General features: G+C 38.5%; 1 protein-coding gene across 3 annotated transcripts in view; it reads left to right on the top strand.

Annotated features, from left to right (window-relative positions):
• The window catches only part of LOC126095259 (T-complex protein 11-like protein 1), a 136,974-nt gene that overhangs the window by 75,620 nt on the left and 37,351 nt on the right, over positions 1-24,003 (top strand). For all 3 annotated transcript variants that reach the window (XM_049910015.1, XM_049910017.1, XM_049910016.1), the window contains 3 exons: positions 6,761-6,881; positions 6,960-7,073; positions 16,809-16,928. In XM_049910015.1, the coding sequence (XP_049765972.1) occupies positions 6,761-6,881; positions 6,960-7,073; positions 16,809-16,928 (355 nt within the window). The remainder of the gene's footprint in view (positions 1-6,760; positions 6,882-6,959; positions 7,074-16,808; positions 16,929-24,003) is intronic.

Here is a 24,003-nt window from a genome sequence, read left to right as displayed (position 1 = left end):
TAACAAAAGTATCATCCACTTCACACCAAATTAGATGGTTTTATACTAGGCTTTGTGAGTGGTCAGCATTACATTCCATAGATGGCTGTCCCACTTAGAATATATGACATACCCAAGATCCACATGGCAGAATACTTTCTGTATCCTATTGTAAACAGGATGTTGATGTATCTGCTTCATCTATTTCTAGATCACTAATTTACACTTAAGTCCCTGGCAGAGGGTTCATTGAACCGCCTTCAGACTATTTCTCTATATTCCAGCATGTGGAAAATATGAACACTTAAATCTTTCTGTGTAAGCTGTGATTTCTCTTATTTTATTAGTATTCCTCCCTATGTAGTTGGGCATCGACAAAATATTTTTGCATTCAGAGCAGAGAGTTGGGGATTGAACTTCCATGAAAATGTCTTGCTGCAGTGAAAAACACATTTGTTTTAACGATTGCCAACTGAACTGGTGTATCATATCTGTCACTCTCTCCTCCCTGTTTCACAATAATACAAAACAAACTGCACCTATTCGTACTTTTTCGATGTCCTCTATCCGTCCTTACTAACAAGGATCCCATACTGCACATAAATACTCCAGAAGAAAACATACAAATGTAATGTAGGCAGTCTCTTTAGTAGATGAAGTTGTTCGTAATAGTAATCCCAAGGTATTTAGTTGAATTAGCAGCCTTTAGATTTGTGTGATTTATCATGTAATCAAAATTTAATGGATTTGTTTTAGCACTCATGTGAATGACCTCATACTTTCCTTTATTGAGAGTCAATTGCCACATTTTGTTCCCCATATATATATATATTTTGTCTTAAATATTTTGCAGCTGGGTTTGGTCTTCTGATAACTTTACTAGACAGTAAATGACAGCATCAACAATCTAAGAGGGCTGGTCAGATTGTCTCCTAAATCACATATATAAATTAGGAACAGAAGTGGGCCATAATTTCCTTGGGGAATGCAATATGTCATTTATGTTTTACTTGATGATTTTTCATCACTAACTTCAAACTATGACCTTTCTGACACGAACTCATGAATCCAGTCGCACAACTGAAATGATGCTCTATGGCTTGCAATTTGATTAGAGGCCGCTGGTTGAGGAACAAAGCAGAAGCCTTCTGGAAATCTAGAAATATGGAATCAGTTTGACTTCCTCCGTTGATAGCACTCATAACTTCATGTAAATAAAGAGATAGTGGTGTTCTACAAAAACAACAGTGTTTTAATCCTTGCTGACTGTGTGTCAGTACATTGTATTCTTAAAGGTAATTCATGATGTCTGAACACAGTGTATGTTCCAGAATCTTACCACAAATGGATGCCAGTGATATGGGTCTGCAATGCAGTGTGTTACCCCTATTTCCTCTATGGAATGTTGGTGTGCCTGTGCAATTTTTCATCCTTTAAGTTTAGGTATATTGTCAAGTGAGCAGCTGTATATGGTTGTTAAGTATTTAGCTATTATATCAGCATATTCTGAAATAAATCTGATATACAATCTGGACCAGAAGACTTCCCTTTATTAAGTGATTTAAGTTGCTTTGCTATGCCAAGGATATCTACATATAATGTACTCATGTTGGCAGCTGTTCTTGATTCGAATTCTGGAATTTTACATTGTCTTCTTTGGAGAAGGAATTTTGGAAAACTGTGTTTAGTGACTGTGCTTTAGTGGCACTGTGATCAGTAATATTACCATTGCTATCACTCGGTGGAGGTACTGATTGTGTCTTGCTACTGGTGTACTTTACGCACTACCAGAATCGCTTTGGGTTCTCTACCAGATTATGAGACAGATTTCCATTGGAGAAATTATTAAAACTACTCATATTGAAGTACACACTAAATTTCCAGATACTGTAAAACATTGCCAGTCTTGGAGATTTTGGATTCTTTTGAATCTGGAATGTTTGTTTGTTTGTTGCTTCTGCTATACTGTTCTGACCAAACTTTTGTGCTATGGGGGATCTGCTCTGTCTTTTATTAATTTATTTGGTATAAATCCTTCAGTTTCCATTGATACTATTTATTTTAATTTAAACCACATCTGGCCTACGCATACATAGTTATTTTGGGAGGAGTTGAAACTGTATCTTAGGAAGGCATCAAGTGAATTTTTATCTCCCTTTTTTAATAGATATATTTTCCCATTATTTTTGCTGCGTTTTGGATGTTATGGTATTTAGTCTCGCTACAACAGCCTTGTAGTCATTAATCACTTTGTCTGTCACAGTGCTTCATATTTGCCCAGGATTAGTTTTTTACTAAGAGATCAAGTATGTTTTCACAGTCATTTACACTTTAAGTTGGCTCCTGAACTAACTGCTCAAAACAATTTTCAGAGAAAGCATCTACGAGGGTTGACTGAAAACTAATGCCTCCACCTTCGTAACTCTTCAACAGTTGGCAGCACTGGTATGCGGCAGGTACTGGCGTGTTCCATAGCCTCTTCTCTACAGCTCCAGTTGGCAGGAAGCCTTAGCATTGAACGGCTATGTTGTTACAGTGTAGTGTGGAACCCTGCGCAGTCAGTCAGCCAATGCGATTTAAACAACATGCAGTCATTGAATTCTTGACAGCAGAAGATGTCACCCCATAGAAGATTCATCAGAGAATGAAAGCAGTTTATGGTGATTGTGTTGATGTTAGTACTGTGCGTCGTTGAGCGAGATGTTGCAGCAGGAACATCAGACCTGCATGACAAACAGAGTTGGGCGGCCTGTGACAGCAAACACTGAGTTTCACAGGCAAAATGTTGACAGGTGGATTCAGGGCGATTGTCGTATCACTCAGAGAGAAATTGCAATCACAGTTGGCATTTCACAAGAATGTGTGGGTCACATTATTGCTCTGTCTGACTTCCACCTGTTCCCGATGGTGATAGACAATCTGCAGGGACATCATTATGCTTCTGATGAAGATGTTGAGAGAACTGTGAGACTGTGGTTGCAGAAACAAAAGTGTCGACTTCTTCCATGACGGCTTCAGAAAACTTGTTCACAGTTGGCAGAAATATATCCAGTTGGCTGGTGATTATGTGGAAAAGTGAATATTAGTAATTAAAGATCACATTCTAAGGATTATTTCTGTGTTTGATTTATTAAAATATTCCCATCCAAACCCAATTAACGAAGGTGGAGGCATTATTTTCATTCAACCCTTGTAATACAATTTCGGATGATGTTTTATGCCTACCATTGACTTTAAAGATGTATTTTCGCCACCATATCAAAGTCAGATTGAAGTCACCAGCAACTATTGTTTTATGAGTGGGGTACCTGTTTGAAGAGAGACTCAAGTTTTCTTGGAACCTTTCAGCAATAATATCATCTGAGTCAAGGAGGGGGAGGTATCAGTAAAAGGAACCGGTTATTTATTTTTCCAGTTGTCAGGTATAACCTCTACCCATACTAGCTCACAGGAATGAACTACTTCATTGTCACTACAAGATAAACTACTTCTAACAGCAACAAACTTACCACCACCAACTATATTCAATGTATCCTTCCTGAATGCCGTTATGTTCTTTCACATGAACTTATCTCCAATTTTCAGTATCTCTAACTATTTGAGCTTTTTATTAGTGTTTGGAGCTCTTGTTTTTTCCCAACACAGCTAAGACCATTTACAACTATAATACCAGTCTGTTATAGATTTTTAAGAACCCGTGACTGTTTATTCAATATAAATACACAAAACTGCAGCAGTAACTTTTTTGAGTACTTATTTATTCCATATATCAGTTTTCGAACTGTTTCGAGCTCATCCTCAAATTGTGCACATGTAAGTTATGTGATTCTTTCATAGTGTAGCCAGCATCCAGCATTACGCTATGGAATGGTCATGTAATTTCCACGTGCACTATCTGAAGGTGAGCCTGAAAAGGTTCAAAAACCATTTTATGGAATAAACAAGTATTCAAAAATGTGACTGGTTGCAGTTTTCTATATTTATATAATAACAGTGTTTCCTAGGTCTACCTACATCTGTTTTTAACCTGCCTCTTTTGAGACAGAAGCCTTTTTGTACTTCCCCAAGACTCTCTAATCTGGCCCAACATGTGTCTGAGAAATTACATGATATAATTGGAAAGCTCAGTTTGTTTATGAAGGATTCAACGCATTTTGTGTTAATGCTTTCAGTTATAACTTTGGTGATTTTTTTTATGTTGAAGAGTTACTCTCAAACATTCCATCAGTAATAGTATTGGAGATGCTTGAGGAGAAGGCATCCTCAGATGTAGCTGAGTTAGTAAAATGTTGCCTGCTATGTAGCTACTAAAGATGACATGGAGAATTTTATAAAAAAAAATGGATGAAGTATGCTCCTCACTTTCCCTTTGGCTGCAGATACATTCACGGAGTCTTTTGAAATGTAGGTTCTATGAGGAATGTCTGTGAAACTGTCTTTATTGCCCATTATGTGAGTGATACATCATCTGGCCACATAGGGAGGAGATGCTACAACATTTTAACAGATATCTCAAAACCATGTACCCTAAAATCAGTTTTCGTGTGCAAAGAGAGGATATTTTTGGATTTATGTTTCTTTGCCTACAGGCAACCTGATGGAAAATTGGGACACAAGGTGTGTAGAAAACCTACAAATACTAAGCGATAGCTGCATACGGATTCCCCTTACTGTGTTTCACAGTGACAGATAGTTCTCAGCTCACTGACAGAAAGAGCATATCAAATCTGTGGTGGCACTAATTTAAAATGAGAATTAAGTTACCTAAAAAAATATGGTAACAGGTAGCTGTACTGCATAATCAGTAGGCAGACCTCCGATGTGGTAGAAAGTAGCAGACAAGAGAGGTGAAGGGGAAACAGAACTACAGTAACTGATATTTCTGTCATTTATAAATAGTACACTTCAGAAAGATCATATGATGTAAAGATTTAAAGCTAGTTTTTTCCAGCAGTCATAAAGTCAAAACATTTTATCAACAAAATACCAACCAGAAACACTACAGACCACTGGACTGTAAATAATTAGGAGAAAGTGTAATAAAGTGAACATAGGGGAGACAGACCTTGCATTTAAAGAACCCTTAAAAGGTCATGAATGGTGTATGCTTCAAACATCCCAACAAGTCAGTCACAGCTGAACTTAGTGAGGAATGTCATCTGGATTTACAGTGTGCTTTGCTAATGTTGGAATTTTAGCAAAAGCACTGTAGTCACTTAAACAGAAAAATTGGAGAGGCAGTTGACTTTACTGAATGCCCTAACAGTCTTAATTGTGATGAAAGCTTTAAAACTACCAGCAGCATGGTCGCTGTCTACCCTCACAGGGAAAGTACCCTAACTCAGATGACGTAAACTGAATGAAAGTTATTTCTTTTAAAAAAACGAACATGTGTCTGTTCCACTCTCCATTAAGGTAATATATCTTAAAATTTTGGAACTGTGTACAGTCAGTGTTTGAATACTAATAAATCTAAAAACTGTATTACCCAGTAAACAATTATCAGCACTCATGGTAATGAATATGAGAAATTCTGCTCTCAAATTAACACAAGTTTAACAGTACTACTCATTGTCCAGCCAGTTCATTGTGTAAGGTCTTAGTAAGAGGACCAGAACATTAAATAATAAGATTCTACAAGAACGACATCCTACCAGCAAGTAAGATCTTGTAAAATAATTGACAACAGCCTTAAAGAAAGGACAGGATTTACTGCACATAACTTTGTGTGTAAGGGAACGAACACATACTGCATCTTATTGCATAATTAACAGAAGTGTGGTATGTAACTGAGAATGTGTAAGAATTACATTTTGGCAAGACAAAAATATTTCTCAGGTTAGTTTACTGCATATACCGTGTCACTTAATTTTACCATGATGTAGAATGTGTCTGAAGGACTACAAATATATATATATATATATATTTTAGAACATAGCAACATGTGGGCTGTTTAACAACTGGATTTTTTTAACCTTAATCTACAACAAAATTTGATAAATATAACCCAGCTACATACAACTTATCAACTCGGAAATCCATCTGTGGAGTGGAACAAGTTGTAAAGAAAAAATATTACAATTTGATTTCTAGATAATTATCCTTGATGTATAATTTTATTTCTGGGAAAGCTAAGGTACTTCGTGTTACAGAAGAGAGATCTCTCTCCTGTTAGTTCTGCCCAGTATGTTCAGTTTCTTGAGAATCCCTACTGGCCAAAATAGTTGAGAATAAATTTCTTAGTTTTCATTCAGTCATTGTTGAGCTCATCATTATACATTCTCAGATTAGTGCTGTACCAAGCTGTTGTTATTTTGGCTTTGTTTTTGTTTTGGATGTAACTAATCTCTTGCTGACAGCAAACTACCTCAATAAGAATGGAGTACTAATTCAGTGTTTGTAAGAAAGGATTGAGGGATAGTTGTTTGAGGACCAGAATATAATACATGTTGATCTGAGAAGAGCAAAGTAATCCACCCCTTTCCCCCTTTCTTCATCTCTAGACTCATTGCAAATTCTTACTCGTGTATCCATCCATGACCACTTTGCATTTCTTTATGTGATGTGTGGAAATGCATTTCATCTTGTTGTTTTGTAATGCTGTTTCATTTATGTGACACATGCTCTGATAGTGGGTGATTTTTGTGACAAATAATGCAATAAACCATTTTAAAGTTGGATTAATTTTTTCATATTTTTCTTGTGTATAGGAAATGTGATGATTTTTGTGTCCTTTGCTTTAATCCCTATTTAATAGTAAACTCAAAAATTAATTTGGCAGCTTACATAAAAGAGTGAAAGAAACAATGAAGAAAGCATTTTGGGATCTGCTGTCTCTTAAGCTTTCTGAAGACCCACCAGATTACAGTCAAGCAATGAATTTGCTTAGGGATATAAAAGAGGTATGTTATGTATTTAGTTTTATTCTACAACATTACTTATGCTCAGCACGTTTATAAGTTCTTTTCGTTTTGTTGCAGTATTTGTTCAGTCTGCTCTTACCACAGCATGTGAAACTGAAAGAGGAAATATCAGACCTACTGGATGAAGATATAATCCAGCAACAGGTTGATGCTGGCACATTAAACTTCCAGGTTTGTTAAAAGTGTATGTTTTTCAGAAACTTGATCATATTGTAGATGTCATTAGTTTTTGTACATCATGTGACACTCTGTAATTGCAGTGAAAACCAAATAATGAATTGTACTATCAACAGACCAGTACATGGGTAACTGTTGGTGGGATTTGAGTATTGTATAAATTGTCTTGCTTCCATGTTCCTCACTGGAGGAATATGGCTATCATCTTCGTGCAAGATTTGAAGCTTAAGCTGATTTCTTCCTTCATTTGTATTTACTGTTTTACTGCAGTTATTTACAATTTCTCTTAATGATTGCTATTGCTGTTGTGTGATTCTCATGAAATTCTGCTAGACAAGCTCAAGTACTGTGGCATGAGTGGGACAGTGCACGAATGGTTTAATTCGTACCTAACTGGAAGAGTGCAGAAAGTTGAAATAAGCAGTTCTCATAATATGCAAAGATCAGCACATTCCTCAAACTGGGGAACTATCAAGAATGGGGTTCCACAAGGGTCGGTCTTGGCTCCTTTGTTGTTCTTAATATATATTAATGACTTGCCATTCTATGTTCATGAAGAGGCAAAGTTAGTTCTCTTTGCTGATAATACAAGTATAGTAATCACACCTGACAAACTAGAATTAACTAATGAAATTGTCAATAATGTCTTTCAGAAAATTACTAAATGGTTCCTTGTAAACGGACTCTCACTCAATTTTGATAAGACACAGTACATACAGTTCCGTACAGTAAATGGGATGACACCAATTAATAAATGTAGACCTTAATCAGAAGCATATAGCTAAGGTCGAATATTCAACATTTTTAGGTGTGTCCATCGATGAGAGATTAAATTGGAAGAAACACATTGATGATCTGCTGAAACGTTTGAGTTCAGCTACTTATGATGCAATAAGGGTCATTGCAAATTTTGGTGATAAACATCTTAGTAAATTAGCTTACTACGCCTATTTTCACTCATTGCTTGCATATGGCATCATATTTTGGGGTAATTCATCACTGAGGAATAAAGTATTTATTGCACAAAAGCGTGTAATCAGAATAACAGCTGGAGTCCACCCAAGATCATCCTGCAGACATTTATTTAAGGATCTAGGGATATTCACAGTAGCTTCTCAGTATATGTACTCTCTTATGAAATTTGTTATTAACAGCCAAACCCAATTCAAAAGTAATAGCAGTGTGCATAACTACAATACTAGGAGAAATGATGATCTTCACTGTTGTTGTGGTCTTCAGTCCTGAGACTGGTTTGATGCAGCTCTCCATGCTAATCTATCCTGTGCAAGCTTCTTCATTTCCCAGTACCTACTGCAACCTACATCCTTCCGAATCTGCTTAGTGCATTCATCTCTTGGTCTCCCTCTATGATTTTTACCCTCCACGCTGCCCTCCAGTACTAAATTGGTGATCCCTTGATGCCTCAACACATGTCCTACCAACTGATCCCTTCTTCTAGTCAAGTTGTGCAACAAACTTCTCTTCTCCCAAATCCTATTCAATACTTCCTCATTAGTTATGTGATCTACGCATCTAATCTTCAGCATTCTTCTGTAGCACCACATTTCAAAAGCTTCTATTCTCTTCTTGTCCAAACTATTTATCGTCCATGTTTCACTTCCATACATGGCTACACTCCATACAATACTTTCAGAAATGACTTCCTGACACTTAAATCTATACTCGATGTTAACAAATTTCTCTTCTTCAGAAACGCTTTCCTTGCCATTGCCAGTCTACATTTTATATCCTCTCTACTTCGACCATCATCAGTTATTTTGCTCCCCGAATAGCAAAACTCCTGTACTACTTTAAGTGTCTCATTTCCTAATCTAATACCCTCAACATCACCTGACTTAATTCGACTACATTCCATTATCCTCGTTTTGCTTTTGTTGATGTTCATCTTATATCCTCCCTTCAAGACACCATCCATTCCGTTCAACTGCTCTTCCAAGTCCTTTGCTGTCTCTGACAGAATTACAATGTCATCGGCGAACCTCAAAGTTTTTATTTCTTCTCCATGGATTTTAATACCTACTCTGAATTTTTCTTTTGTTTCCTTCACTGCTTGCTCAATATGCAGATTGAATAATATTGGGGAGAGACTACAACCCTGTCTCACTCCTTTCCCAACCACTGCTTCTCTTTCATGTCCCTCGACTCTTATAACTGCCATCTGATTAAATCTAACTTTGGCACAGAAAGGGGTGAATTATACTGCCACTAAAGTCTTTGGTCACTTACCAAATAGTATCAAAAGTCTGACAGATAACCAACAAGTATTTAAGAAGAAATTAAAAGAATTTCTGAATGACAACTCCTTCTACTCCATAGAGGAATTTTTAGATATAAATTAAGAAAAAAAATAAAGAAGTTGTTATATTAACTTAATTATGTGATTAAATTAACTTAATTATGTCATGTATTGGAAAATTTGACTCGTTCCACATCATTACGAAATATTGTATTCATGATCCATGGAACTAGTATTAATCTAATCTAATCTAATCATTTCCATTTCTCTTATTTTATATATATATTATGTTAACCAAATATCTTCCTCCAAGGAAATTTATAGAACTGGTATTTGAAACTGATTGCCGAACGATTCACTGCCACCATCATATGTTGCACTTATGGACCATGAAGGTATGAGAAATTATGACTTATTTGGAGGCATAAAGACAGTTGTTTTTCTGTCATTCTATTTGCTAGTGGAACAGGAAAGAAATGACAAGTAGTAGTACAGGATACCCGACACCACACACCGGGTGGCCTGCGGAGTGTCTGTGTAGATGTAGACATAGATAGCAGTGTATTCAGTCATGGGATACAAAAACTATCAGTTTCACAGTGTTCATTGAATTATCATCTCATAAAACACACATGTACTGGTTGTCATCAAAATAATAGATGCACAAGAAGAAACATGATTAATTCTTAACTTGATGTGATTTAGATGTGGCACCCATGCCTCAGGTCTTGCAGTGCCTCACGAATCCCCATGCCCCAGATGTTGACTGCCTCCAACCTAATTGATATTCCTAGTGTGTCTTCTTGTTACAGTTTTTAGACAGGCAATGGGAAAGTGAGGAGTACTTATTTTCAGTATTTAATTCATGTGCAACATGCTTTGTTTTATTCATGGTTTTTATATTTGTGTATTTTCTCAAAGCATAAGCCAGATTATTTACTGCTGATTGTTGATTTTTTTATGTTTTGAGGCACAGGGCAAAAAAGATAGGCTTTTTCAACTATTTACAGCATTAATTGTTGTGAGAGTTTGGTAATAGTACTGGCATCAAAGTGCTGATGAAGTTGTTTCTGCAAATTTAAATGCCATCTGTTTGCAAGCAGATGGTGGAGGCAAGGTGGGAGCTCAGGAGACTCCAGAGAAAGGCAGCTGCAAATGTAACAAGTTCTTTGTTGAAGCATCCACTGAAAGCCGACGATCTCATTACATAAGCCGATCACACAGTTTCCACACCAGTGGTGTATGTACTCGACAATGCTGTACCTACAATGGCCACGGACGGAGCCCAGCTGCGTCATAGTGGTGGACGCTCACCATGATGAGATGCCCGTCTTGTGATGGTGAAAGAAGGTTGGTGTGCACAGGGAGTGACCTGCTGCCCCCTGGGCAGGAGTCAGCCATGCTGCTGGAGTTGACATGGGTGGCCAGGTGCGCCATGACACTAGGTCCAGGTGGTCTTAGTGCATAGAGCTGTTGCCTTGCCATGGCCTCAAACTGCTGACTTCTGCTGGCATTTTTATGTGATTACCCTTGAGCAAAGCTCAGTCATCCTGGTATGGCTTTGAGACTGAGAATTATTTCGTTCCAAAAATGCCCATTACTTTCAGTTGGCAGCACTGCACTTGTCGTGCATATGAATCACTATCAGTCATGTATCCTAAAACACCAGTACCACTGTCAGAGTGAAAATATTGCTTGCCATTTGCTGCATTAGTCTGTGTGTACCACTGAGTTCACTGTTTCAGCAAGCTAACCTGCCTCACAACAGTGCGTCAGCCTTGTTGAGTTATTACAGAAATGGCATCTCACACTCGCCTGTTGTCAGCACTGTTGCAATACATCACTCAGGCTCACATTAATATGCCCATATATGGTTGGTATGCTACAAAAGATTGCTAGCGCTCAGCTGTGCCAACGATATGTCTAACACTCAGTAACGTTTAACTTGTTTTTCACCAGTCGTCCATAATGATTATGTTGTCAGGATTTATATTACAGTTGTTCTTTGATAAGCTTGACTTTCTGAAGGAAGTTGCAGTTGTTGATGATATAACCTACCCATCAGTGTTGTTGCTAGCATTCAGCTGATTCTTCTTTTCTGGTTTTGCATAAATTTCAAATTTTAACATAGTTTCTTCTTCTGAATCCATAGCAGTCATCAATATATTTTTCTTTCAGGGTTAAAGTTGCTGGTAAATTCCATGATTTACAAGAAAGCTGTTCAAATATATTGCCTATTTTATAATATTTCACTGTTCCACTATATTTTTTTAGTTTTAAGAATCAACATTTTTCTCTCTTATATAGTGTTATCATCAACAACTCCACTGTACTAACTTAATTACAACAGCACATTTCTTTAAGAACAAAATGATTGCTTCTCTCCAATTACAATAAACTGCACAGAACATAACAAAGGAATGTTAAAAGTAGTACACATCAAAAGTTATACATAAATGCTTCCTATGGCCATTAATTCTATAGCTGCTAGCAATCAGTTCAGATTGATCCATTTGTATAATGTCCGTAGTATTTGATCTATAAAGCTCATTTGTTTGTGCTCCTGTTGTTTTAATATGAAAATTCATGAAAACAACAATATAAGGAAAATATTATGAAAAGAATAATTTCCACTCACCACATAACGTAGATACTGAGTGGAAAAAGACTGTCAAACAAAGCTTTCAGCCAAACAGGCCTTCATCAGAATTAGTCAGAACACACACACATTCACACACGCACACACACACAAATTCACACAAGCAAGCACACGTCATGCACACAGGACTGTCATCTCTGGCATTTCGGATTGGAATACAACTGCCACATAGAGTGGAAGCAGCATTCTGGAGGGGGCAGGGAAGGGGAGAAGATAAAGATTGCAGGGTACATGTGAGGGTGGGGTGGGGGGGGATGCTGTCTGGTGGAGCATGCAGGGTCTAGACTGGCAACAGGCACAGTGTCAGGAGGCTGTGGGGCAGGGGAGTGGGGAGGGGTGAGGAAACAGTGAGCATGTTGTGCCACAGGGCAGTCTACTTTTCTCTTAGCCACAGTTTAGCTGTGGCCATTCATCCTAGTGGCCAGCTGATTGGCAGGGCTGCTTTCACAAGTGGCCTGGTCTCTGATGAGGTAGGATAAGCCTGTAACAGCACTGAAATAAGGAGTGCTGGTGGGCGGATTGGGTAGGTCTTGGACCTGGGTCTTCCATACAGACGTGTTCCCTGTAGCAAGGGATTGGGATTGGCATAGGGATGGGCTAGGTTATTGTGGAGGTTAGGTGGGCAACGGAACACTACTTTATAAGGGGTGGAAAGGATCTTGGATAGAATGTCCTCCATTTCAGCTCATGATGGTAGGTATTCACAGCCCTGACGAAGGATATGGTTCAGTTGTTCCAGTCTGGGTGGTATTGGATGACAAATGGAGCACTCTTGTTCTTGGGGGTGGTGGGAGGATTGGGGGAGGGGGAATTGCACAGGAGATCTGTTGGCAGACTATGTATGGAGGATATGGCATGTCTGTGAAGGCCTTGATAAGACCGTCAGCATACTGGGCGAGGGAGTCCCATGAGAGGCTGGCCACCTGTGAAAGTAGACTTGTCATATACCAACTCTGCTGCAATCATTGCACAACTTTTAGTATTGGTATGACTACCAACCAGCTGCCCAGAAGGATGAACAGCCACCGCGAAACTTTGGCCAAGAGAAAAGTAGACCACCATGTAGTACAACATGGAGCTGAACATAACATGCTTGATTTCAATGGCTGCTCCACTACCAAAGCCATCTGGATTGTCCACTCCACCACCAGATTTTCTGAACTACACAGATAGAAGCTATCCCTACAACACATTCTGTGCTCTTGAAATTATCCTAGCCTCAACCTGCGGTAACTTAATGTCCTGTACCACCTCACCCAACAGTTTCCACCCCACATGAGCTATTCTCATCCCCACACCCTCTTTGTGTGCTGCTCTCTGCCAACACATCCACCTGTCTTTCCCCTTCCCCGCTCCTCTCCATTTTCACTCCCTGTTCCCCCACCCCTCCCCACCTCCATGCCCCATAGCCTTCCGACACTGCTGGTTGGCACTCTAGTCCCTGCATGCTCCTCCAGACAGTGCTCTTCTCTCCCCCTGTTTGTACCCTGCTATCCCTTCCCTGCCCCCTCCAGATTGCTACTTCCATTCTACACAACAGTCCCTTTTAAGTCCCAGCTGCTGGGGATGGCAGTCGTGTGTACGTGAGGTGTGCTTGCTTGTATGAATATGTGTGTGTGTGTGTGTGTGTGTGTGTGTGTGTTTCGTTTTCTGAAGAAGGCTTTTGGTGAAAGTTATGTGTAAGTGTCTTCTTGTTGCACTTGTCTGAAACTCAGAGTGTCATCTTTACAGTGAGTAGAAATCTGTCGTTCTCTTATATTGTTGATATTCCAACCTGGAAGTTACATTGTTTGAAAATTCATGAAAAAGTTAACAAACCCCATTCTTTGCTCTCATGAGTTCCAGACTCCAGTTAACTGCTTATGAATTATAATACAACATAGTTCTGAAAGCTAGTTGCCCATTTTAACCATAAGGAATAGGATTTTTTATTGCCATTTATTCCTATATTTCTCAGATCATATCTGAAAACCTATGTGGATTGGAGCATTGTTTTGTGGTAGACTGTGGCACATGTTTTCAATAATGTCTTCACTGCAGCCTACAATTGGTGATCCCTCCCTACTTTTAGAAAAAGAAGATGTTGGAATAATTGACTCTAAGATAATAGACCACTGTGTCATTCTTTATCTAGCACTTTCAAGCAGAGAGTCTGTATCAGTAAAACAGCAACCTCAGAAGATGTCTCCCACAGTTCAAGATGAAACCTCAGGGAATAGTTCTATATATCCACCACAACCTCTCAGACTGAAAATTTAACTGAAATAAACACTGGCCATGAAAGCCTAATTATCAGAAATCCAGGTTGGTTGGTTGGTTGGTTTATGGGATTGAGGGGACCAAACTGCTACCGTCATTGGTCCCCAGAAATCCAGGTATCTACTTGCTAAGTTCTTTGTGCTTGGATTACCATCCGGTGATAGTTAACTGTCCTACTTGCCTCACCCTGTACTGAATATTTTTTTGGAGTACACGTTGGTAATTCCATATGTCACTCAATATCTGGTCTATGCTGATTTATAATAAATACAGTGAGTGTATAAATTATTTGGACGCTTCTGGTGTTATGGTGTGAAGTTTCTCTTCAGATGAATTACTGCACAAACTCAAAGAGCCATTAAAATTGTTTCCTCAACTAGGAAGTACATTTTTCCCGTAGTTTTGAACAAGATTTTTAGTAGCGTGTGACAAAAGCAAAGGGTGTCTTAAGGTCCCTCAGGGTGTTCAGTTCTCCATCTTAGTTACTACTCCTTATTACCTGCTGCTCTCCGTGTATTCACTATTAATTCAAAGAGAATAGAAAGAGTCACATCGGTTCTCCCTTCTATTCCAGTCTCGTGTTGTTCATGGAAAGGAGGATTGCCGGTATGCCTCTGTGTGGGCTCTAATCTCTCTGATTTTATCCTCATGGTCTCTTCGTGAGATATACGTAGGAGGGAGCAATATACTGCTTGACTCCTCGGTGAAGATATGTTCTCGAAACTTCAACAAAAGCCCATACCGAGCTACTGTAGAGTCTTCCAGTGGAGTTTATCTACCATCTCCGTAACGCTTTCGCGATTACTAAATGATCCTGTAACGAAGCACGCTGCTCTCCGTTGGATCTTCTCTATCTCTTCTATCAACCCTATCTGGTACGGATCCCACACTGCTGAGCAGTATTCAAGCAGTGGGCGAACAAGCGTACTACTTAGCAAGTAGATACCTGGGTTTCTGGGGACCGATGCATGTTTTTGCAGGTTAAGATGTAATGTATAGAAGAAAGTGATATACTGACCATCTGTCATATCACATCTCCATTCATTGTGAATCACAGAAAAAACTTTTTGCTCTATTTTGTTGAACATCTTTTCTTGGAGCTAACTGTTCTATTGTCTCCTGCCACAGCTGTGTGTGTGTGTGTGTGTGTGTGTGTGTGTGTGTGTGTGTGTGTGTGTGTGTGTTAGAGAGAGAGAGGAGAGAGAACTCTAAAAAAGGGCGTAGTTCAGCACTAAGGTTTTCACTCGCTGTTCTAGATGCTCCTCAGGAACTCCTGTATTTGGAGAGTAGTGAAAATGCATATTGCCTTGTAGCTTCCCACCCTTCCCATAACCCAGTGCTGTCTTTGGGCATGTTTCCGTATTCTATTTTCCTTTCTGTTTCACATTTGTTCCCTTTCTCTTGGTTTATGTTCCTTTATTTGCCATCTCCTTGCTCAGACAAATATTTTCAGCTGTGCCATAATGTCTGTGTAATCCTGTAGTTATGTTTTCAGCTGTGTATTTCACTTAGTATTTACCCCCTGCCCAGATGACTCTCATTTCCTGCATCTTATTTTTTGCTTCTGCAGAAATATTGTTACTGCACCATGCACTTCATGTCACCACTTTGCTGTATCCTCAGGTATTTTCATTTCCTTCGCCAATATTGATTGTTACAATACAAATGCAGACATGCATCATACCCTGTACCAACCTACCACCCATTTATACTCCACTCAGTCCTGGTGTATAACTTCTGAGCTTGGTAGCCAGCATTTTTCACCATTAATAATATATTCTCGCTAGGCACATTCGAGGATTATTCAAATTATTTTTTGCTTCCTTTTTCATTATGTATCGTAACTTGGACAGCTAGTTTTTTTGTTCTTATCCTTTCTCCTGTGCCCTGCCCTTGCCCCTCTTCTATCTGCACCAGTGTAAGAAAGTTTGTCATTAATTAGGAAAACTTGAGACCCACATATTGTTCTTAAATTATCTTAGCCATGAGATCACAGGTATCCATGAACTACCTGTATCTCTTCAACCCCAAATTCCTACATCCCACATCAAAATTGAAATTCTTGCCTTCCAACACTTACAACAACATGCTCTGTGTCACTTCAAAAACACTGTATGATTTTTTTAACTTCTTACATCACAGTGAAATACCTGTGTCCACAATAATTGCTACAGGCTGCCTGTGACATCTCCATCACCCCTCATAACCACGAAACTCTTGCCTTGCTGATCTACCACAAATGCTACACCTCCAAAGGCTATATCACCCCACCAAACTACAGTGAACAGGAAAAGCAAAGTTTTAAGTAGAAGCAGTAAATTAAGTTATATTTATATGCTCTCTGCCTGGGTATAAATGTGCATTATGTATTTAACTTTGCCCTCACTGCTTTTTGTGTTAACAGCAACTCACTTCCACAACACTGCAAGCACCCTCTCCACTTAAAGATTATACATAGACTTTGCAAAGAAAATTCCATAAATGTCTAATTAGTGTTATGCACTGCTGCAAATTAAAATTTCAGTTTTTTTAACACACTTTTTCTTTCTTACAGGACTATGCCCAATGTGTTATTGCAATCATGGGGAAACTGTGTGCCCCTATAAGAGATGAAAAAATAAAAGAACTTTCTGAGACAAAAGATGTAGTTGCTGTATTTAAAGGGATACTGGAGGTTTGTATCTTCCTTCATCACTTTCTTTATACCCAGTCAGTAACTGAATAGAAAATAGGTCTATGCTTTTTTTGAAGCGGAGATGTAAGGAGCAGATATTGAAAGCAATAGAGAAGATGCTGGTTAGTTTTTCGATCACAAAACTTTTGCGTGACCAATAATGTGTAAGCTGAGTACAAAAATACACATCTTATCAATTAATAAGTGGTTACATACTGACCATGTACACAAGTGACTTGCATTTATATTTATGAGATCATTCAAATGAAACCTGGTCAGTGCATCCACCTTCGTCTTACACATAAGGTGGCACCACATACCTGCGGGTATGGTGGCGCCATCTGTTGGTAGAGAGACTGACACGTGTGCACCATTTGATGTTGCATAGCACCAGTGTGGTTTGACGGCGAAGAGAAGGTGGTCACACAAGTTATTGTCGACTATCGAATATGCAGGCGAGTAAGCAGGAACAACGAGGAATTATTCGATTTTTGGCGGCGGAGGAAGTTGGAGGCCGTGAAATGTATCGACGGATAAAGGCTGTGTATGGTGAGTACAGTCTGAGTTGTTCAAGTGTTGTGGAATGGCGCAAACAATTCTTTGAGCAGAGTGAGTCACTAGAAAACGATGCTTGTCCTGGACAGGCTCATCGTGCCATCACACCGGAATTGGTTGCAGAAGCGAATGCTTTAGTCTTGGACAACATTATCCTCCTGCGATAATGCCTGCCCACAAACAGCCAATGCTGTGAAGATGACATTGCAGCAGTTTTGGTGGGAAGCACTGGAACATCCTCCATACAGTCCTAACTTTTCATTGTGTGACTTTCATGTGTTTGGATCTCTAAAACTAGCTATTCGTTGACATCAATTCGCAATGGACAACGAAGTGTTTGACTTGGTCCAGGCCTGGATCCGACAGCAGTGTACTAGCTTCTTCAAGGATGAAATTGACTAGCTAGTGTCACAATGGGATAAATGTGCCAACAGTTTTGACGACTGTTTTTGAGTATGTGTACTGTGTATAACTACATTTTTGAGTTAATAAAATCGTTACCATTACTTTACACTAGTGACCGGGTTTCATTTGAATGCCCCTTATACCTTGAGCTTAATAGAGATTTTAAAATTGATGTGACTGGTTTAGTATCCCACAGATGCTTCACTAGTTTGTTATGTGAGTGCCTCAAGAGAGCAGCTGCATTGTGATCAATCATTATTCCCACTCAACAAGGATGTCGAAATTAAGTAAATGTCCCAAAAAGTTTGGGTACCAATATAACATCAGAAGTGAAACCATGTTTGTTGTGAATGTTAGAACAGCAGCCCACTTGTAAAACAAGAAATGCAGGCAGGTCCATCTAGTAAGACTGTATACAACAAATGACTAAAGATTTCATAGACATTAAACAGAACATTGCTGGCATATCCTTTTTTCGTAACAGGCCAGAGGCTCTGCCCATTGAAGTCGGGAACCACAGTGGCCTCTAACAGTGTGAGGTATCCACAGATTGCCTTGTTCTGCCAAAATAGTTGTTGGTGGCCATATCAAGATCAGCATATGTTGGGGCTTGAATGATTCTATTTCTCTGTTGCTTTCAGATGAGGATACCAAAAAGCAGACAACTTCTGATTGTACAATGGAGCTAACAGCAGACATTTTCTAAAAAAAATATATTATTACCATTGCCCACTTATTAGACCTTGCTGTGTTAATGAATGCAAATTCAATAACTCACATATACTAATGACCATGATATTTTATTTGCCTGTGTGCTGTTGATTGCGTCTTTCGTATGATAACTGGTTATAATTTTTCACGCCGTTTTGGACCTTACAGTCAGCATTTTCCATTATTATATTATGTAGTTTAATTTATTCACACACACAAAAACACAAACCCAGCTTTGTTTTTAAGTCTCTGTGAAAGTGTTCAAGTATTTCAATGGATGCAGTTTTTGCTCCTACAGGAGCTAGAGGAAAGTTCATTTGTGAATTTTATGAGAAATGTATACAAGTTTTCACCTTCTCTTGTTTTCAAATTTGTTAATGACAATTTCGTAAGGCAACAGCTGTGTTTTGAGGTAATGACTGAAGTGCTTAGTTACTGAAATAGTTTCCTACAGTAGATTTGAGCACAACCGCATAGCAGAATAAAAGTGATAGGATCTGAAATTTTTAGATTCACACTAATTTACATGGGACCAAAACACATACTAGTATGTACTCCTCATTGATGTGCAAAACATTTGATATAATGAGCGTGACTGAAAGAGATGTGCCTTCTCGGCATTCAGCTTACGGCCACACTCTAAAAACACAAGGAAACATACACTATATAATTTCTTGCATTGCAGACCTGGGGAAGGCATTGACCTCCATGAGATTGTGAGAGTACAGAAATTCTACTGAATTAAATTTGGGCATTTTCTGATAAATATTAGAGATGCAAAATTTCCTGTATCCTCATCTGTGAATGAGCAAGCTTGTGTATGACTAATTTTATTATAATTTTAATAATAATTAAATGGGACAAACTCTTTTTAATATGAAGATGATCCCCTGTATCTGTTTGAAATAACTGTTTTTCATATTTTTTACTTTTTGTGTCGCTTACTCATTCTGTGACGTATGATGGATGGAGCTCGACATTAGAAATCGCTACGTCACAACAGGTGCTGGGTGGAGCTACCAATGCTGTACGGAGCAGCAAGGAGTACCTCAGAGTACTACGTCCTGATGTACTTCAATGAACATGCAAGATAGCAGTATTATTGAAAAATAAATGAAGCAGAGTTTTGTGAAACTTTGTTATGAGCTTAGCTATTGCTCAGACCAGTTGTTTGTATTTAAATATAGTAATAAAATTTTCTTCACTATGGTTGTCATGTGAAATGCATTTCTCGGTCCTGGAGTCAAAATAATGAATATTGTTTTTCAATATGTTTCTTCTCCTTTCTGAATTTACACAACCAACAACCGTGTGATATCCATCAAAGTCGAAGTACTTTACCATCAGCTCATAGGACTGTTTTTCATAAACAGAACACTAAAAACACACAAGTGTCACAGCCTCCCAACAGACCATTTTCCATGGAAGTTAGAAGACGTTAAATTGTGCCTATCTGCAACTCGAAATGTTTTCTTTATGGTAAGCAGCAGTCCGTCTTCCTACATTGATGATATTCATACATGAAGTTTCTTCTGTTTCTCAATATCATTGAACTTTATGTGTATAAGAAGAAATATCTGTTTTGAATAGTAGCTAAACTTGTACTAACTTAACTGTTACAAGCTTCCTTTCATTTATTCTTCAAGAAGCCTGTTATCTTGCATGTTCATTGAAATACATAGGGATGTAGTACTCTGAGGTACTCCTTGCCACTCCGTACAGCATTGGTAGCTCCAACCAGCACCTGTTGTGACGTAGCGATTTCTGATGTCGAACTCCATCCGCTGCACAGCACCCAGTAAGTATGTGAAATAAAAAATAGAAATGTAGAACAATTATGTTTGAATGTACATGGTGAATCACCTAAAACTTGCATCACAAATATTATAGAAATGGAAAGTGCTATTGATATGCAGTTTGCATAGAATAGATTGGTAGTTAGGGCTTCTTATTGTTAGCCAGTCAATAGAGGATGATAATACTTAGAAAGCATATTTCTGTGCAGATGCACACTTTTTTAAATGGAACAATGCCTACTGACATTAAAAAACTAAAAATGGGGTAAATTAGAATGTTGGTGGTGTTTGTTGCAGGGTTCCAGTGTGAGTCACTTACAAGATATTGTATTTTTAAAAGTTGACGCACCGTCACTTGTACAATATCTGTGGTAGCACACACTAAAGAACAACACAAGCGCATACACTATTTATGTGCATTCTGATCAGTAAGAAGACAGTTTGCCATCACAGGTTGTGTTGAAAATGACTACCAGCAGTGGCAATAGATGCTTCCAGTCTGGTATGGAACGACTGCTGCCCACATGCTAGCATTTCAGGGGAGATGTCTGAGTGGGCTGCAGTAGTATGTCATTGTGTGTTGTTGGTATGCTCTTGTAGACTGTGTCTTTCAGCTTTTCCCACAGAAAAAAGTCTACAGGTGTCTAATCTGGTGAACAGGCCAACTGAGGTTCAAGTCCTTTGTGTGCAATCCAACAATTTGGAAACAATTTGTGAAGACATGGTGTAATACTTTGTGCGTTATGGGCTGGGCAGTAATCGCGTTGGTAGCACAGGTTTCTCCTAGTCTGCAGAAGAACGTCTTCTGGCATCCATGGAAGATGGTCTGTTTGGAAGCTGTGATATATGCATATGTTTATCAAAAACAGGCCTATTGGCTGATGGTTCACTATCCCACACCACGCTTTTACATTCCATGGATGCTGATGTTCCACCTGACGAAGCCAGTGGAGACTGTCAGCCATGGTAAATGTGGCTTCATCACTAAACAAAATACATCTGGAGTATCTTGTCTTAATTCCCATGTACAGAAGTTACCACGATTCTTATAATTGTTTCTGTACAGCTCTTGATGGAGAGACGTGATAGGGATGTGGAATCTATGTCAATGGTGAGTGTGTACAGTTGCCTGATTTGTGCCACTTCCTTGTATGACTGTGCCGTAGCTAATGTACAGATCAACTGCAACAGCAGCAGTAACATTAATTTCCACCTCTTCTGTTGCATCATTCTGTTGTGTTGTCTAGATGTCACAGTATCACTTCCATGTAAACGGTTGAAGAGGCTGATAAATAATTGCTGAGATGGTTGACGTCTGTTGGGATATCTTGCTACATTCATCATATAAGAACAAACTGCATTCTTCCTACGCTCTCCATATACCATGAGCATCATCCCCTCATGAACTACTGCTTGGACTGTCACACACTGTCTGGCAAGTCACTGTGGACTCAAGTAACATTGAAGCTCAGCACACTGTAAGCAAACATAACAACATCACACCTAACAATTACAAGGGTTGAATGGCACAAACAAGTGTCTGTGTGGAAACTTTTCAAAAAACGATATCTCGCTAATGACTCTCACTAGAATCCTGCAACAAACACCACTGAAATTCTAATTTACTATACTTTTGATTTGTTAAGATCAATAGGCATTGCTCCATTTAGAAAAGTGTGTGTTTACAGAAAAAATACACTTTCTAAGTATTATTACAATCTGTCTTCTGGTTAACAATATGAGTCCCTGACTACCAATACATTCTGTGAAAATCACACATGAATAGCACTTTCCATTTCTACAATATCTGTGGTGCAAGTTTTACATGATTTACCCTGTATATAGGATAAGCATTATGGCGCAGTGATCAAGGCTGAGCAATTGTACAACTTAGAAACAATTGAAGAGTTTCGTTATAAAACTAATGATTGGAGTAACAGTTTCCTTTCTAAAGTGAGTTGGCAGATTATTTAAAAGTGACATTGAAGTACCATGATTCAGTGATGTGTCAGATACGTTTATAAGATTCACAGTGACAGCAAGTGAGCAATGATCGGAAATTCAGCAATGTCGAGAAACAGAAGAATCATGTTTTCCAGTAAAAGTCAAAAGATTAGAAAATACTAAATAATTGTGATTGAAGGGGAATTTCACCATTGAAAATGTTCAAAAGCAAAACTGCAGTAATTGGAGAAATGAAAATAAGAGGAGATGATCTTTGACTTGAAGATATTACATCATTATTGGTTTTGTAAATTTGGAATGGAGAAGAAACAAATTAAAATCAAACACTCATCATTTTAATTTTGAGTCCAAAACTCAGAATCACCTTTCACAATGAAGTTATGAATGATAAATGCTAAAAAATGCTTCAGTTCTGTTGAATCCAACATGATATGCAAATTGCCAAGTGAGTTTCGAAGATTTAAACATAACTGCAAGTTGCTTCTTGTATGTATGGTTCTAATCTTTCTTGGTGTGTTTTTGCAGATTTTACAAAATTAATGTAGTTAACAATTTTTTATTAAGCAGATCATGGGAATCACCACCACTTATTATCCTCTTCCAAGGCCTTCAACTCCAATGACATTTGCATTCTGTAAGAAATATAAATACTTCATTTCCTGATACTTCCTCACTGGCAGCTAAGATACATTGTCACACGCAGCTTAGGTGACACTCTGAAGGTCTTCTTGGGGAAGGGTCAGACCAGTTTTCTCTCAATGTATGTTTGTTTATGCCCATACATTTTCCAGGGGTTGAAATCTGATGCAGGAGGAGGACAGCATAAAAGAGTAATCTCAGTCTATTCTGCAAACCATTGCTGACATGTGTATTGGAGATTACTTTGCTAGAAAGAGATTACTGCTTCAGGACATAGTTGCCATATTCATATGATCATGACGTTACCCATAATATGAATTTACTGGGCAACATCAAGCTGACACACTTATCCTGTAAGGCCTTCCTTATCCACAAAAAGAAATCAAACTTCACAGCGCCACATAATCACTGCAGAAGACTTGTGGATGCATGTGGGTTAGAAATAGACACCTTGTGACGTACATATACATGTTGGGCCATGATAAACTGCAGAAAATACCAGTTCATCAGAAAATATAACATTTTGCAAGTTCAAATGGTACTGTCCTTGGTGAAAATTAGCCATTAGAGTCGATGTTCGTCATGGAGCCTCCACTTGTCAACCAATTCGTAGGCCAGCCTTCTGGAGCTGGTACCAAACTGTAGCCATCAACCAGGGAAGCAGACACTGTAGAGTATCCTATTTTCTCTGAGCTGAAAAACACATTTTGCCACCATGTTTTCAACTGAAACACACCAATATCCAGTTCCTGTAATCCTACTTTTTACCAGTTTTCCAATACCAACATATCCACTATTGCACAGTGGGGTGGGCCAAAAAAATTTAAATTCTTTTTTTCAATTTGTAGTACTGTGGAAAAGATAAGAGCTAGGGTAATGGGGAAAAAAAGAAATCAAATCGGTTCATATCTTCAGATTGTGCATGCCCTCTAAAGTTTGCATAAATTAGAAAAAATTCACATATTTACATCTTTTTTTTATATTTTTTAACTTGCCACTATCCA

This window comes from Schistocerca cancellata, chromosome 8 (assembly GCF_023864275.1).
Source record: "Schistocerca cancellata isolate TAMUIC-IGC-003103 chromosome 8, iqSchCanc2.1, whole genome shotgun sequence".
In the NCBI taxonomy this organism is placed as follows: domain Eukaryota; kingdom Metazoa; phylum Arthropoda; class Insecta; order Orthoptera; family Acrididae; genus Schistocerca; species Schistocerca cancellata.
This window is presented reverse-complemented; position numbering and strand designations above follow the sequence as displayed.